Raw genomic sequence first — 18,067 nt, 5'->3', positions numbered from 1 at the left:
GTTTGTGCCCAGAGGCCCCCACCACTCTTAATCCGGCCCTGGTCACAGTGCTTGTTCCCAATAGCCAATAGTCATAGTCACAGTGCTTGTCCCAAGTAGCCAAAAGTCATAGAGCTTACCCCTAGTAGCCAATAGTCTCAGTCCTTGCCCTCAGTAACAAATAGTCACATTCTTGCTTCCAGTAGCCAAAATTCTCAGTAATTGCCCCCCAGTAGCCATTTGTCATAGTCACAGTGCTTGTCCTGAGTAGCCAGTAGTGATAGTCATAGTACTCTGCCCCAATAGCTAATAGTAGTCATAGTCACAGTGTTTGCCCCCAGTAGCCATAGATATAGTCACAGTACTCTGCCCCAATAGCTAATAGTAGTCATAGTCACAGTGCTTACTCCCAGTAGCCATAGATATAGTCACAGTACTTACTCCTAGAAGCCAATAGTCATAGTCACAGTACTCTGCCCCAATAGCTAATAGTAGTCATAGTCACAGTGCTTGCCCTCAGTAGCCATAGATATAGTCACAGTACTCTGCCCCAATAGCTAATAGTAGTCATAGTCACAGTGCTTGCCCATAGTAGCCAAAAGACAGAGTAATAATACTTTCCACCAGAACCCAATAATCACAGTACTACTGGCCCCAAGCCAAAGGTCATGGTCACAGTGCTTTCCCCTAATGCCAATAGTCACAGCACGTGCCTCCCACCCCCCCCGCCCCCCCGCCAGTGCCAATAGTTATAATCACTTGCCTCAGAACAAAATAGTCATTGTCACAGTGATTGCCTATGCAGCAGGGAGGGAAGGGGTTAATCCATACCCTGTGCAGCTGGGAGGGAAGGGGTTAATCCATACCCTGTGCAGATAAGGAGGGAAGGGGTTAATCCATACCCTGTGCAGATAAGGAGGGAAGGGGTTAATCCATACCCTGTGCAGATAAGGAGGGAAGGGGTTAATCCATACCCTGTGCAGCTGGGAGGGAAGGGGTTAATCCATACCCTGTGCAGATAAGGAGGGAAGGGGTTAATCCATACCCTGTGCAGATAAGGAGGGAAGGGGTTAATCCATACCCTGTGCAGATAAGGAGGGAAGGGGTTAATCCATACCCTGTGCAGATAAGGAGGGAAGGGGTTAATCCATACCCTGTGCAGATAAGGAGGAGGAGGGACAGAGGAGAATAACCAGAGGCAGAAGCTCAAACCCTCAGATCAGCCGGAGGGTCCACACAGAGAGCAGGTGAGCGCTGACACACTGTGACGACACCGAGAGAGCTGCGCTCCAGGCTGGGACTGACACACTGTGACGACACCGAGAGAGCTGCGCTCCAGGCTGGGACTGACACACTGTGACGACACCGAGAGAGCTGCGCTCCAGGCTGGGACTGACACACTGTGACGACACCGAGAGAGCTGCGCTCCAGGCTGGGACTGACACACTGTGACGACACCGAGAGAGCTGCGCTCCAGGCTGGTACTGACACACTGTGACGACACCGAGAGAGCTGCGCTCCAGGCTGGGACTGACACACTGTGACGACACCGAGAGAGCTGCGCTCCAGGCTGGGACTGACACACTGTGACGACACCGAGAGAGCTGCGCTCCAGGCTGGGACTGACACACTGTGACGACACCGAGAGAGCTGCGCTCCAGGCTGGGACTGACACACTGTGACGACACCGAGAGAGCTGCGCTCCAGGCTGGGACTGACACACTGTGACGACACCGAGAGAGCTGCGCTCCAGGCTGGGACTGACACACTGTGACGACACCGAGAGAGCTGCGCTCCAGGCTGGGACTGACACACTGTGACGACACCGAGAGAGCTGCGCTCCAGGCTGGGACTGACACACTGTGACGACACCGAGAGAGCTGCGCTCCAGGCTGGGACTGACACACTGTGACGACACCGAGAGAGCTGCGCTCCAGGCTGGGACTGACACACTGTGACGACACCGAGAGAGCTGCGCTCCAGGCTGGGACTGACACACTGTGACGACACCGAGAGAGCTGCGCTCCAGGCTGGGACTGACACACTGTGACGACACCGAGAGAGCTGCGCTCCAGGCTGGGACTGACACACTGTGACGACACCGAGAGAGCTGCGCTCCAGGCTGGGACTGACACACTGTGACGACACCGAGAGAGCTGCGCTCCAGGCTGGGACTGACACACTGTGACGACACCGAGAGAGCTGCGCTCCAGGCTGGGACTGACACACTGTGACGACACCGAGAGAGCTGCGCTCCAGGCTGGCACTGACACACTGTGACGACAGGGAGAGAGCTGCGCTCTAGGCTGGGACTGACATACAGCAGTATTATCCGGGCTGTGTATTAGGGGGTATATGGCGGTATTATCCGGGCTGTGTGTCAGGGGTATATGGCGGTATTATCTGGGCTGTGTATTAGGGGGTATATGGCGGTATTATCCGGGCTGTGTATTAGGGGTATATGGCGGTATTATCCGGGCTGTGTATTAGGGGTATATGGCGGTATTATCCGGGCTGTGTATTAGGGGGTATATGGCGGTATTATCCGGGCTGTGTATTAGGGGTATATGGCGGTATTATCCGGGCTGTGTGTCAGGGGTATATGGCGGTATTATCCGGGCTGTGTATTAGGGGTATATGGCGGTATTATCCGGGCTGTGTATTAGGGGGTATATGGCGGTATTATCCGGGCTGTGTATTAGGGGTATATGGCGGTATTATCCGGGCTGTGTATTAGGGGTATATGGCGGTATTATCCGGGCTGTGTATTAGGGGGTATATGGCGGTATTATCCGGGCTGTGTATTAGGGGGTATATGGCGGTATTATCCGGGCTGTGTATTAGGGGTATATGGCGGTATTATACGGGCTGTGTATTAGGGGGTATATGGCGGTATTATCCGGGCTGTGTATTAGGGGTATATGGCGGTATTATCCGGGCTGTGTATTAGGGGTATATGGCGGTATTATCCGGGCTGTGTATTAGGGGTATATGGCGGTATTATCCGGGCTGTGTATTAGGGGTATATGGCGGTATTATCCGGGCTGTGTATAGGGGGTATATGGCGGTATTATCCGGGCTGTGTATTAGGGGTATATGGCGGTATTATCCGGGCTGTGTATTAGGGGTATATGGCGGTATTATCCGGGCTGTGTATTAGGGGGTATATGGCGGTATTATCCGGGCTGTGTGTTAGGGGGTATATGGCGGTATGATCCGGGCTGTGTATTAGGGGTATATGGCGGTATTATCCGGGCTGTGTATTAGGGGTATATGGCGGTATTATCATGGCTGTGTGTTAGGGGGTATATGGCGGTATTATACGGGCTGTGTATTAGGGGTATATGGCGGTATTATCCGGGCTGTGTGTTAGGGGGTATATGGCGGTATTATCCGGGCTGTGTATTAGGGGGTATATGGCGGTATTATCCGGGCTGTGTATTAGGGGGTATATGGCGGTATTATCCGGGCTGTGTGTTAGGGGGTATATGGCGGTATTATCCGGGCTGTGTATTAGGGGGTATATGGCGGTATTATCCGGGCTGTGTATTAGGGGTATATGGCGGTATTATCCGGGCTGTGTATTAGGGGTATATGGCGGTATTATCAGGGCTGTGTATTAGGGGTATATGGCGGTATTATCCGGGCTGTGTATTAGGGGGTATATGGCGGTATTATCCGGGCTGTGTATAGGGGGTATATGGCGGTATTATCCGGGCTGTGTATTAGGGGTATATGGCGGTATTATCCGGGCTGTGTATTAGGGGTATATGGCGGTATTATCCGGGCTGTGTATTAGGGGGTATATGGCGGTATTATCCGGGCTGTGTGTTAGGGGGTATATGGCGGTATTATCCGGGCTGTGTATTAGGGGGTATATGGCGGTATTATCCGGGCTGTGTATTAGGGGTATATGGCGGTATTATCCGGGCTGTGTATTAGGGGGTATATGGCGGTATTATCCGGGCTGTGTATTAGGGGTATATGGCGGTATTATCCGGGCTGTGTATTAGGGGGTATATGGCGGTATTATCCGGGCTGTGTATTAGGGGTATATGGCGGTATTATCCGGGCTGTGTGTTAGGGGGTATATGGCGGTATTATCCGGGCTGTGTATTAGGGGGTATATGGCGGTATTATCCGGGCTGTGTGTTAGGGGGTATATGGTGGTATTATCCGGGCTGTGTGTTAGGGGTTATATGGCGGTATTATCCGGGCTGTGTATTAGGGGGTATATGGCGGTATTATCCGGGCTGTGTATTAGGGGTATATGGCGGTATTATCCGGGCTGTGTGTTAGGGGTTATATGGCGGTATTATCCGGGCTGTGTATTAGGGGGTATATGGCGGTATTATCCGGGCTGTGTGTTAGGGGGTATATGGCGGTATTATCCGGGCTGTGTATTAGGGGGTATATGGCGGTATTATCCGGGCTGTGTATTAGGGGTATATGGCGGTATTATCCGGGCTGTGTATTAGGGGTATATGGCGGTATTATCCGGGCTGTGTATTAGGGGGTATATGGCGGTATCATCCGGGCTGTGTGTTAGGGGTATATGGCGGTATTATCCGGGCTGTGTATTAGGGGGTATATGGCGGTATTATCCGGGCTGTGTATTAGGGGGTATATGGCGGTATTATCCGGGCTGTGTATTGGGGGTATATGGCGGTATTATCCGGGCTGTGTATTAGGGGGTATATGGCGGTATTATCCGGGCTGTGTATTAGGGGGTATATGGCGGTATTATCCGGGCTGTGTATTGGGGGTATATGGCGGTATTATCCGGGCTGTGTATTAGGGGGTATATGGCGGCATTATCCGGGCTGTGTATTAGGGGTATATGGCGGTATTATCCGGGCTGTGTATTAGGGGTATATGGCGGTATTATCCGGGCTGTGTATTAGGGGTATATGGCAGTATTATCCGGGCTGTGTATTAGGGGTATATGGCGGTATTATCAGGGCTGTGTATTAGGGGGTATATGGCGGTATTATCCGGGCTGTGTATTAGGGGGTATATGGCGGTATTATCCGGGCTGTGTGTTAGGGGGTATATGGCGGTATTATCCGGGCTGTGTATTAGGGGGTATATGGCGGTATTATCCGGGCTGTGTGTTAGGGGGTATATGGAGGTATTATCCGGGCTGTGTGTTAGGGGTTATATGGCGGTATTATCCGGGCTGTGTATTAGGGGGTATATGGCGGTATTATCCGGGCTGTGTATTAGGGGTATATGGCGGTATTATCCGGGCTGTGTATTAGGGGGTATATGGCGGTATTATCCGGGCTGTGTATTAGGGGGTATATGGCGGTATTATCAGGGCTGTGTGTCAGGGGTATATGGCGGTATTATCCGGGCTGTGTATTAGGGGTATATGGCGGTATTATCCGGGCTGTGTATTAGGGGGTATATGGCGGTATTATCCGGGCTGTGTATTAGGGGGTATATGGCGGTATTATCCGGGCTGTGCATTAGGGGTATATGGCGGTATTATCCGGGCTGTGTATTAGGGGTATATGGCGGTATTATACGGGCTGTGTATTAGGGGGTATATGGCGGTATTATCCGGGCTGTGTATTAGGGGGTATATGGCGGTATTATCCGGGCTGTGTATTAGGGGGTATATGGCGGTATTATCCGGGCTGTGTGTTAGGGGGTATATGGCGGTATTATCCGGGCTGTGTATTAGGGGGTATATGGCGGTATTATCCGGGCTGTGTATTAGGGGTATATGGCGGTATTATCCGGGCTGTGTATTAGGGGTATATGGCGGTATTATCAGGGCTGTGTATTAGGGGTATATGGCGGTATTATCCGGGCTGTGTATTAGGGGGTATATGGCGGTATTATCCGGGCTGTGTATAGGGGGTATATGGCGGTATTATCCGGGCTGTGTATTAGGGGTATATGGCGGTATTATCCGGGCTGTGTATTAGGGGTATATGGCGGTATTATCCGGGCTGTGTATTAGGGGGTATATGGCGGTATTATCCGGGCTGTGTATTAGGGGTATATGGCGGTATTATCCGGGCTGTGTATTAGGGGGTATATGGCGGTATTATCCGGGCTGTGTATTAGGGGTATATGGCGGTATTATCCGGGCTGTGTATTAGGGGGTATATGGCGGTATTATCCGGGCTGTGTATTAGGGGTATATGGCGGTATTATCCGGGCTGTGTGTTAGGGGGTATATGGCGGTATTATCCGGGCTGTGTGTTAGGGGTTATATGGCGGTATTATCCGGGCTGTGTATTAGGGGGTATATGGCGGTATTATCCGGGCTGTGTATTAGGGGTATATGGCGGTATTATCCGGGCTGTGTATTAGGGGGTATATGGCGGTATTATCCGGGCTGTGTATTAGGGGGTATATGGCGGTATTATCAGGGCTGTGTGTCAGGGGTATATGGCGGTATTATCCGGGCTGTGTATTAGGGGGTATATGGCGGTATTATCCGGGCTGTGTGTTAGGGGGTATATGGCGGTATTATCCGGGCTGTGTATTAGGGGGTATATGGCGGTATTATCCGGGCTGTGTATTAGGGGTATATGGCGGTATTATCCGGGCTGTGTATTAGGGGTATATGGCGGTATTATCCGGGCTGTGTATTAGGGGGTATATGGCGGTATTATCCGGGCTGTGTGTTAGGGGTATATGGCGGTATTATCCGGGCTGTGTATTAGGGGGTATATGGCGGTATTATCCGGGCTGTGTATTAGGGGGTATATGGCGGTATTATCCGGGCTGTGTATTGGGGGTATATGGCGGTATTATCCGGGCTGTGTATTAGGGGGTATATGGCGGTATTATCCGGGCTGTGTATTAGGGGGTATATGGCGGTATTATCCGGGCTGTGTATTGGGGGTATATGGCGGTATTATCCGGGCTGTGTATTAGGGGGTATATGGCGGCATTATCCTGGCTGTGTATTAGGGGTATATGGCGGTATTATCCGGGCTGTGTATTAGGGGTATATGGCGGTATTATCCGGGCTGTGTATTAGGGGTATATGGCAGTATTATCCGGGCTGTGTATTAGGGGTATATGGCGGTATTATCAGGGCTGTGTATTAGGGGGTATATGGCGGTATTATCCGGGCTGTGTATTAGGGGGTATATGGCGGTATTATCCGGGCTGTGTGTTAGGGGGTATATGGCGGTATTATCCGGGCTGTGTATTAGGGGGTATATGGCGGTATTATCCGGGCTGTGTGTTAGGGGGTATATGGAGGTATTATCCGGGCTGTGTGTTAGGGGTTATATGGCGGTATTATCCGGGCTGTGTATTAGGGGGTATATGGCGGTATTATCCGGGCTGTGTATTAGGGGTATATGGCGGTATTATCCGGGCTGTGTATTAGGGGGTATATGGCGGTATTATCCGGGCTGTGTATTAGGGGGTATATGGCGGTATTATCAGGGCTGTGTGTCAGGGGTATATGGCGGTATTATCCGGGCTGTGTATTAGGGGTATATGGCGGTATTATCCGGGCTGTGTATTAGGGGGTATATGGCGGTATTATCCGGGCTGTGTATTAGGGGGTATATGGCGGTATTATCCGGGCTGTGTATTAGGGGTATATGGCGGTATTATACGGGCTGTGTATTAGGGGGTATATGGCGGTATTATCCGGGCTGTGTATTAGGGGGTATATGGCGGTATTATCCGGGCTGTGTATTGGGGTATATGGCGGTATTATCCGGGCTGTGTATTAGGGGGTATATGGCGGTATTATCCGGGCTGTGTATTGGGGTATATGGCGGTATTATCCGGGCTGTGTATTAGGGGGTATATGGCGGTATTATCCGGGCTGTGTATTAGGGGTATATGGCGGTATTATCCGGGCTGTGTATTAGGGGGTATATGGCGGTATTATCCGGGCTGTGTATTAGGGGTATATGGCGGTATTATCCGGGCTGTGTGTTAGGGGGTATATGGCGGTATTATCCGGGCTGTGTATTAGGGGGTATATGGCGGTATTATCCGGGCTGTGTGTTAGGGGGTATATGGCGGTATTATCCGGGCTGTGTATTAGGGGGTATATGGCGGTATTATCCGGGCTGTGTGTTAGGGGATATGGCGGTATTATCCGGGCTGTGTATTAGGGGGTATATGGCGGTATTATCCGGGCTGTGTATTAGGGGTATATGGCGGTATTATCCGGGCTGTGTATTAGGGGTATATGGCGGTATTATCCGGGCTGTGTATTAGGGGTATATGGCGGTATTATCCGGGCTGTGTATTAGGGGTATATGGCGGTATTATCCGGGCTGTGTATTAGGGGTATATGGCGGTATTATCCGGGCTGTGTATTGGGGGTATATGGCGGTATTATCCGGGCTGTGTATTGGGGGTATATGGCGGTATTATCCGGGCTGTGTATTGGGGGTATATGGCGGTATTATCCGGGCTGTGTATTAGGGGTATATGGCGGTATTATCCGGGCTGTGTATTAGGGGTATATGGCGGTATTATCCGGGCTGTGTATTAGGGGGTATATGGCGGTATTATCCGGGCTGTGTATTAGGGGGTATATGGCGGTATTATCCGGGCTGTGTATTAGGGGGTATATGGCGGTATTATCCGGGCTGTGTATTAGGGGTATATGGCGGTATTATCCGGGCTGTGTATTAGGGGTATATGGCGGTATTATCCGGGCTGTGTATTAGGGGTATATGGCGGTATTATCCGGGCTGTGTATTAGGGGGTATATGGCGGTATTATCCGGGCTGTGTATTAGGGGTATATGGCGGTATTATCCGTGCTGTGTATTAGGGGTATATGGCGGTATTATCCGGGCTGTGTATTAGGGGGTATATGGCGGTATTATCCGGGCTGTGTATTAGGGGGTATATGGCGGTATTATCCGGGCTGTCTGTTAGGGGTATATGGCGGTATTATCCGGGCTGTGTATTAGGGGTATATGGCGGTATTATCCGGGCTGTGTATTAGGGGTATATGGCGGTATTATCCGGGCTGTGTATTAGGGGTATATGGCGGTATTATCCGGGCTGTGTATTAGGGGTATATGGCGGTATTATCCGGGCTGTGTATTAGGGGGTATATGGCGGTATTATCCGGGCTGTGTGTCAGGGGTATATGGCGGTATTATCCGGGCTGTGTGTCAGGGGTATATGGCGGTATTATCCGTGCTGTGTATTAGGGGGTATATGGCGGTATTATCCGTGCTGTGTATTAGGGGGTATATGGCGGTATTATCCGGGCTGTGTGTCAGGGGTATATGGCGGTATTATCCGGGCTGTGTGTCAGGGGTATATGGCGGTATTATCCGGGCTGTGTGTCAGGGGTATATGGCGGTATTATCCGTGCTGTGTATTAGGGGGTATATGGCGGTATTATCCGGGCTGTGTATAGGGGGTATATGGCGGTATTATCCGGGCTGTGTGTCAGGGGTATATGGCGGTATTATCCGGGCTGTGTATTAGGGGGTATATGGCGGTATTATCAGGGCTGTGTATTAGGGGTATATGGCGGTATTATCCGGGCTGTGTATAGGGGGTATATGGCGGTATTATCCGGGCTGTGTATTAGGGGGTATATGGCGGTATTATCCGGGCTGTGTATAGGGGGTATATGGCGGTATTATCCGGGCTGTGTATTAGGGGGTATATGGCGGTATTATCCGGGCTGTGTATTAGGGGGTATATGGCGGTATTATCAGGGCTGTGTGTTAGGGGGTATATGGCGGTATTATACGGGCTGTGTATTAGGGGTATATGGCGGTATTATCCGGGCTGTGTGTTAGGGGGTATATGGCGGTATTATCCGGGCTGTGTATTAGGGGGTATATGGCGGTATTATCCGGGCTGTGTATTAGGGGGTATATGGCGGTATTATCCGGGCTGTGTGTTAGGGGGTATATGGCGGTATTATCCGGGCTGTGTATTAGGGGGTATATGGCGGTATTATCCGGGCTGTGTATTAGGGGTATATGGCGGTATTATCCGGGCTGTGTATTAGGGGTATATGGCGGTATTATGAGGAGGGGGATGCAGGATGAGGAATGTCCCGGCTGGGGGGGGGGGGGGGGTCCTGGTTCCTCTCTATACAGAAGGTATTTCCTTCCTCTCTGCAGGATTTACTGGAATTTATGCTCCAGTCACATCCAAAGCTGCAGTCACAACACTGCTCTTAGTTCCTTTGTCACAGGACACCAGTCACATTCATGTACTCGGGCCCTGCAGCTCTGGTTGTATCTAGTGTATAGAGGCTCTGTGTGATTGGTTGCAGCTCTGGGTGTGACTAGTGTGATCGGATGCAGCTTCAGATGTGACTATTGTGTAGAGGATTTGTGTAATTGGATGCAGCTCTGGGTGTGACTAGTGTGATCGGATGCAGCTTCAGATGTGACTAGTGTGTAGAGAATCCGTGTGATTGGATGCAGCTCTGGATGTGCATAGTGTATAGAGGATCTGTGTGTTTGGATGCAGCTCTGGATGTGCATAGTGTATAGAGGATCTGTGTGTTTGGATGCAGCTCTGGATGTGCACAGTGTATAGAGGATCTGTGTGTTTGGATGCAGCTCTGGATGTGCATAGTGTATAGAGGATCTGTGCAGCTCTGGATGTAACTAGTGTGGATTGCCATCCTCCACCTTTTGGGTCTTCTCCTTGTGTGGACCCACTAGAACCTCTCAGATCTCATTATGTCTGTACATTTGAATCTTTTCCTGTTGCTCTTGTGTTGGGGCAGCTCTGGATGTGACTGGAGCATGTGTAAAGGCTTCTGTCTTGTGTCTTGCAGCCTCGCCATGGCTCTGTTCCTCCCGATCCTCCTGGCCTTATTGGCCTCCGTTCTTGGGGGTCTCTACATGTTGGGGATGTTCCGGAAGAGAAGAGCCAATGAGCCCCCCCTGGATAAAGGCGCCATCCCGTGGCTGGGATACGCGCTGGACTTCAGGAAAAGCACCGCAGAGTTCCTGAAGAAGATGCAGAAGAAGCACGGGGACATCTTCACAGTCCAGATCGGGGGCTACTACTTCACCTTCGTCACGGACCCCCTGTCCTTCAGCCCCATCATAAAGGAGTCCCGGAACCGGCTGGACTTTGAGCAGTTTGCCATGGAGCTGGTGGCCCGGGTGTTCGGTTACCACTCCGGCACCAATGACCACAAGCTGCTGGAGAAGGCAAGTACGAAGCATCTGATGGGGGACGGTCTGGTGGTCATGACCCAGGCCATGATGGAGAACCTTCAGAACCTGATGCTTCATAGTGTCGGATCTGGGAAAGCGGAGAACAAATGGCAGCAGGACGGACTCTTCAACTACAGCTACAGCATTGTCTTCCGGGCCGGGTACCTGGCCCTGTTCGGGAATGAGTCTGCCAAGAGTCAAGGAGGCTTGGAGAAGGCCAAGAAATTTGACCGCGACCACTCAGAAGAATTGTTTGTGGAGTTCAGAAAGTACGATAAGCTGTTCCCGCGCTTGGCCTACGCCGTCCTCCCTCCCAAAGACAAGCTGGAGGCCGAGAGGCTGAAGAGACTCTTCTGGAACATGCTGTCTATCAAGAGGACCCTTCAGAAGGAGAACATCAGTGGCTGGATCCTTGACCAGTTCCAGGACCGCACAGAGAATGGCATGCCGGAACACATGCAGGACCGCTTCATGTTCCTGCTGCTGTGGGCCTCTCAGGGGAACACGGGCCCCGCTTGTTTCTGGCTTCTTCTCTATCTACTGAAGCATCCAGAAGCCATGGAGGCCGTTCGCGGAGAAGTTGAAAGGGTCCTGAAGGAAAATGGACAAGTGGTGAAGCCTGGAGGTGCCCTGATCAACCTCACCAGAGACATGCTGCTGAAGACGCCCATCCTGGACAGTGCCGTAGAAGAGACTCTGAGGCTGACCGCTGCCCCGGTGCTGATCCGAGCTGTCAAGGAGAACATGACCCTCAAAATGTCCAGCGGAAAGGAGTATGCCATCCGCAAAGGAGACCGCGTGGCCCTTTTCCCGTACACCGCCGTCCAGATGGATCCAGCAGTTCATCCAGAACCTGAGAAGTTCAAGTACAACCGATTCCTCAACGAAGATGGAACCAAAAAGACTGAGTTTTACAAAGACGGGAAGCGGCTGAAGTTCTTCACCATGCCGTGGGGCGCCGGCAGCACCATCTGTCCCGGCCGATTCTTCGCCATCAATGAACTCAAGCAGTTTGTCTTCCTGATGTTGAGCTACTTTGAGTTTGAGCTCGTCAATCCCGAAGAAGAGATCCCAGGCATCGACCCGAACCGCTGGGGGTTTGGCACCATGCAGCCCACCTACGACGTGCCGTTCCGGTATCGCTTACGTTACTAGCTGCTGAGGGACCACCAAGCTACAGGTGGAAGCATCTGCTACAACGTCCCCAGCTGATGATTCCAGGATCCCCCAGATACACCAAAGGGGGACCCACTACCGAAATCTGGGCGCAAAGTGTTTTATGATATTTATCAGGTGATTGTCCAACAGGGCATCATCTACTCTGCACTCTGAGCTCCACCCCAGGCAGGTGAGGACCCTCCGGCCCCCTACATAACATGGGGCACTGCCTGAAGATCTGCACCATCTCCGGGACCCCACTATGGATCGTCCCACCAGTATTAATAGGAACCTGGTCCCCTCCCCCTTCCACATTTCGGATGGCGCCTCCTGTGGCCATCACGGACACGACTCCTGAAAAAGACTTGAGTGTTTTATGTGTGAGCTGGGCCCAGTATCTGTTATGATGGGGGCCCCCCACGTCCCTCATGTGCCCCCCTGACCTCTCTGATTAGTGAGAGGTGGAGGTCCCCTTTATGTATAGAGCCTCTCCCTGTCTGCACCACTCTCCTGCTCTCTATGACACACGATTATAACGTTATTATGTACAATAAAGCTGATTATAATGAAACCAGAGTCTCCTTGTGTTTCCACTGCCAGACTCATTAAGAGCGACCCCCCCCCCTCCTATGGTCACGGGGGCCTCCTCCCCGGCTCACTGGGGGCCTCCTCCCCGGGCTCACTGGGGGCCTCCTCCCCGGGCTCACTGGGGGGGCCTCCTCCCCGGGCTCACTGGGGGGGCCTCCTCCCCGGGCTCACTGGGGGGGCCTCCTCCCCGGGCTCACTGGGGGGGCCTCCTCCCCGGGCTCACTGGGGGGGCCTCCTCCCCGGGCTCACTGGGGGGGCCTCCTCCCCGGGCTCACTGGGGGGGCCTCCTCCCCGGGCTCACGGGGGGCCTCCTCCCGGTCACAGTGTAACCTCCTTGGGTTCGCAGGGCGTTCTGGCCCAGTGCGGAGCAGTCCAGGGCTCCTCTTATGGCTTCTCCCCTGCTGCCTGCTCGGGGGACCAGCGCAAGCTGCACTGCATGGTCCTGGGCAAACAGTCTGAGAGAACCGCACACCTACACACTGTGTATAGCAGGGGGCGCTATAACACATGGAGAACTGACATGAACCAAAGATACAGCACAGAACACAGATTACTACATAGATACAACACCAGAACCAAGATTACTATATAGTTACAGCACCAGAACCAAGATTATTATATGGATACAGCACCAGAACCAAGATTACTATCTAGATACAGCACTAGAACCATGATTACTATATAGCTACAGCACCAGAACCAAGATTATTATATGGATACAGCACCAGAACCAAGATTACTATCTAGATACAGCACTAGAACCATGATTACTATATAGATGCAAAAATAGAACCATGAGTACTATATAGAAACAACCCAGAACCTGTAGAACCTCAGGCCTCAGTCACACCAGGCTGTAGCTTCTCAGACCACAGTCACACCAGGCTGTAGCTCCTCAGGCCTCAGTCACACCAGGCCGTAGCTCCTCAGGCCTCAGTCCCTCCAGGCTGTAGCACCTCAGGTCTCAGTCACACCAGGCTGTAGCTCCTCAGACCTCAGTCACACCAGGCTGTAGCACCTCAGGCCTCAGTCACTCCAGGCTGTAGCACCTCAGGCCTCAGTCACACCAGGCTGTAGCTCCTCAGACCTCAGTCACACCAGGCTGTAGCTCCTCAGGTCTCAGTCACACCAGGCTGTAGCTCCTCAGACCTCAGTCACACCAGGCTGTAGCTCCTCAGGTCTCAGTCACACCAGGCTGTAGCACCTCAGACCTCAGTCACACCAGGCTGTAGCTCCTCAGGCCTCAGTCACACCAGGCCGTAGCTCCTCAGGTCTCAGTCACACCAGGCTGTAGCACCTCAGGTCTCAGTCACACCAGGCTGTAGCTCCTCAGGCCTCAGTCACAACAGGCCGTAGCTTCTCAGGCCTCAGTCACACCAGGCTGTAGCTCCTCAGGCCTCAGTCACACCAGGCTGTAGCTCCTCAGGCCTCAGTCACACCAGGCTGTAGCACCTCAGGCCTCAGTCACTCCAGGCTGTAGCTCCTCAGGTCTCAGTCACACCAGGCTGTAGCTCCTCAGGCCTCAGTCACACCAGGCTGTAGCTCCTCAGGTCTCAGTCACACCAGGCTGTAGCACCTCAGACCTCAGTCACACCAGGCCGTAGCTCCTCAGGTCTCAGTCACTCCAGGCTGTAGCACCTCAGGCCTCAGTCACACCAGGCTGTAGCTCCTCAGGTCTCAGTCACACCAGGCTGTAGCACCTCAGGCCTCAGTCACACCAGGCCGTAGCTCCTCAGGTCTCAGTCACTCCAGGCTGTAGCACCTCAGGCCTCAGTCACACCAGGCCGTAGCTCCTCAGGTCTCAGTCACTCCAGGCTGTAGCACCTCAGGCCTCAGTCACACCAGGCTGTAGCTCCTCAGACCTCAGTCACACCAGGCCGTAGCTCCTCAGGTCTCAGTCACACCAGGCCGTAGCTCCTCCACTGCCGGACTCATTAAGAGCGACCCCCCCCCCCTCCTATGGTCACGGGGGGCCTCCTCCCCGGGCTCACTGGGGGCCTCCTCCCCGGGCTCACTGGGGGGGCCTCCTCCCCGGGCTCACTGGGGGGGGCCTCCTCCCCGGGCTCACTGGGGGCCTCCTCCCCGGGCTCACTGGGGGGGCCTCCTCCCCGGGCTCACTGGGGGGGCCTCCTCCCCGGGCTCACTGGGGGGGCCTCCTCCCCGGGCTCACTGGGGGGGGCCTCCTCCCCGGGCTCACTGGGGGCCTCCTCCCGGTCACAGTGTAACCTCCTTGGGTTCGCAGGGCGTTCTGGCCCAGTGCGGAGCAGTCCAGGGCTCCTCTTATGGCTTCTCCCCCGCTGCCTGCTCGGGGGACCAGCGCAAGCTGCACTGCATGGTCCTGGGCAAACAGTCTGAGAGAACCGCACACCTACACACTGTGTATAGCAGGGGGCGCTATAACACATGGAGAACTGATATGAACCAAAGATACAGCACAGCTCCTCAGGTCTCAGTCACACCAGGCTGTAGCTCCTCAGGTCTCAGTCACACCAGGCTGTAGCTCCTCAGGTCTCAGTCACACCAGGCTGTAGCACCTCAAGCCTCAGTCACTCCAGGCTGTAGAACCTCAGACCTCAGTCACACCAGGCTGTAGCTCCTCAGGCCTCAGTCACACCAGGCTGTAGCTCCTCAGGCCTCAGTCACACCAGGCTGTAGCTCCTCAGACCTCAGTCACACCAGGCTGTAGCTCCTCAGGCCGCAGTCACACCAGGCTGTAGCTCCTCAGACCTCAGTCACACCAGGCTGTAGCACCTCAGACCTCAGTCACACCAGGCCGTAGCTCCTCAGGTCTCAGTCACACCAGGCCGTAGCTCCTCAGGCCTCAGTCACTCCAGGCTGTAGCACCTCAGGCCTCAGTCACACCAGGCTGTAGCTCCTCAGACCTCAGTCACACCAGGCCGTAGCTCCTCAGGCCTCAGTCACTCCAGGCTGTAGCACCTCAGGCCTCAGTCACAGCAGGCTGTAGCTCCTCAGACCTCAGTCACACCAGGCCGTAGCTCCTCAGGTCTCAGTCACACCAGGCTGTAGCTCCTCAGACCTCAGTCACACCAGGCTGTAGCTCCTCAGACCTCAGTCACACCAGGCTGTAGCTCCTCAGGTCTCAGTCACACCAGGCTGTAGCTCCTCAGGCCTCAGTCACACCAGGCCGTAGCTCCTCAGGTCTCAGTCACACCAGGCTGTAGCTCCTCAGGCCTCAGTCACACCAGGCTGTAGCTCCTCAGGCCTCAGTCACACCAGGCCGTAGCTCCTCAGGTCTCAGTCACACCAGGCTGTAGCTCCTCAGGCCTCAGTCACACCAGGCTGTAGCTTCTCAGACCACAGTCACACCAGGCTGTAGCTCCTCAGGCCTCAGTCACACCAGGCTGTAGCTCCTCAGGCCTCAGTCACACCAGGCCGTAGCTCCTCAGGCCTCAGTCACTCCAGGCTGTAGCACCTCAGGCCTCAGTCACTCCAGGCTGCAGCACCTCAGGCCTCAGTCACACCAGGCTGTAGCACCTCAGACCTCAGTCACTCCAGGCTGTAGCACCTCAGGCCTCAGTCACACCAGGCTGTAGCTCCTCAGACCTCAGTCACACCAGGCTGTAGCTCCTCAGGTCTCAGTCACACCAGGCTGTAGCTCCTCAGGTCTCAGTCACACCAGGCTGTAGCTCCTCAGACCTCAGTCACACCAGGCTGTAGCACCTCAGGTCTCAGTCACACCAGGCTGTAGCACCTCAGGCCTCAGTCACACCAGGCTGTAGCTCCTCAGACCTCAGTCACACCAGGCTGTAGCTCCTCAGGTCTCAGTCACACCAGGCTGTAGCTCCTCAGGCCTCAGTCACACCAGGCTGTAGCTTCTCAGACCACAGTCACACCAGGCTGTAGCTCCTCAGGCCTCAGTCACACCAGGCTGTAGCTCCTCAGGCCTCAGTCACACCAGGCCGTAGCTCCTCAGGCCTCAGTCACTCCAGGCTGTAGCACCTCAGGCCTCAGTCACTCCAGGCTGTAGCACCTCAGGCCTCAGTCACACCAGGCTGTAGCACCTCAGACCTCAGTCACTCCAGGCTGTAGCACCTCAGGCCTCAGTCACACCAGGCTGTAGCTCCTCAGGTCTCAGTCACACCAGGCTGTAGCTCCTCAGGCCTCAGTCACACCAGGCTGTAGCTCCTCAGGCCTCAGTCACACCAGGCTGTAGCACCTCAGGTCTCAGTCACTCCAGGCTGTAGCTCCTCAGGCCTCAGTCACACCAGGCTGTAGCTCCTCAGACCTCAGTCACACCAGGCTGTAGCTCCTCAGGTCTCAGTCACACCAGGCTGTAGCTCCTCAGGTCTCAGTCACACCAGGCTGTAGCTCCTCAGACCTCAGTCACACCAGGCTGTAGCACCTCAGGCCTCAGTCACACCAGGCTGTAGCTCCTCAGACCTCAGTCACACCAGGCTGTAGCTCCTCAGGTCTCAGTCACACCAGGCTGTAGCACCTCAGACCTCAGTCACACCAGGCCGTAGCTCCTCAGGTCTCAGTCACACCAGGCTGTAGCACCTCAGGCCTCAGTCACACCAGGCTGTAGCTCCTCAGACCTCAGTCACACCAGGCCGTAGCTCCTCAGGTCTCAGTCACACCAGGCCGTAGCTCCTCAGGCCTCAGTCACACCAGGCTGTAGCTCCTCAGGTCTCAGTCACACCAGGCTGTAGCTCCTCAGGTCTCAGTCACCTCAGGCTGTAGCACCTCACACCTCAGTCACCGCAGGCTGTATCTCCTCAGACCTCAGTCACCTCAGGCTGTAGCTCCTCAGGCCTCAGTCACTCCAGGCTGTAGCTCCTCAGGCCTCAGTCACACCAGGCTGTAGCTCCTCAGGCCTCAGTCACACCAGGCCGTAGCTCCTCAGGCCTCAGTCACCTCAGGCTGTAGCTCCTCAGGCCTCAGTCACACCAGGCTGTAGCTCCTCAGGCCTCAGTCACACCAGGCTGTAGCTCCTCAGGCCTCAGTCACACCAGGCTGTAGCTCCTCAGGCCTCAGTCACACCAGGCCGTAGCTCCTCAGGCCTCAGTCACACCAGGCTGTAGCTCCTCAGGCCTCAGTCACACTAGGCCGTAGCTCCTCAGGTCTCAGTCACTCCAGGCTGTAGCACCTCAGGCCTCAGTCACACCAGGCTGTAGCTCCTCAGGCCTCAGTCACACCAGGCTGTAGCACCTCAGGCCTCAGTCACACCAG

At 54.2% G+C, this 18,067-nt stretch overlaps 1 protein-coding gene across 1 annotated transcript; it reads left to right on the top strand.

Annotated features, from left to right (window-relative positions):
- The first annotated feature begins 1,086 nt into the window (after positions 1 to 1,086).
- CYP8B1 (cytochrome P450 family 8 subfamily B member 1) lies at positions 1,087 to 12,854 on the top strand. Its single transcript, XM_072154574.1, has 2 exons — positions 1,087 to 1,226; positions 10,744 to 12,854. Exon 2 carries the CDS (start codon positions 10,751 to 10,753, stop codon positions 12,284 to 12,286), a length of 1,536 nt encoding a protein of 511 aa, XP_072010675.1. The 5' UTR covers positions 1,087 to 1,226; positions 10,744 to 10,750; the 3' UTR covers positions 12,287 to 12,854.
- The last annotated feature ends 5,213 nt before the right edge of the window (positions 12,855 to 18,067 follow it).

Source organism: Engystomops pustulosus, chromosome 5 (assembly GCF_040894005.1).
Source record: "Engystomops pustulosus chromosome 5, aEngPut4.maternal, whole genome shotgun sequence".
Classification (NCBI taxonomy): Eukaryota; Metazoa; Chordata; class Amphibia; order Anura; family Leptodactylidae; genus Engystomops; species Engystomops pustulosus.
The sequence above is the reverse complement of the archived record's forward strand: the minus strand, read 5'-3'. Positions and strand labels throughout refer to the sequence as shown.

What these genes read in the sequence shown, in the direction of transcription:
- CYP8B1 (XM_072154574.1), top strand. Translation starts at nt 10,751, where the DNA reads ATGGCTCTGTTCCTCCCGATCCTCCTGGCCTTATTGGCCTCCGTTCTT.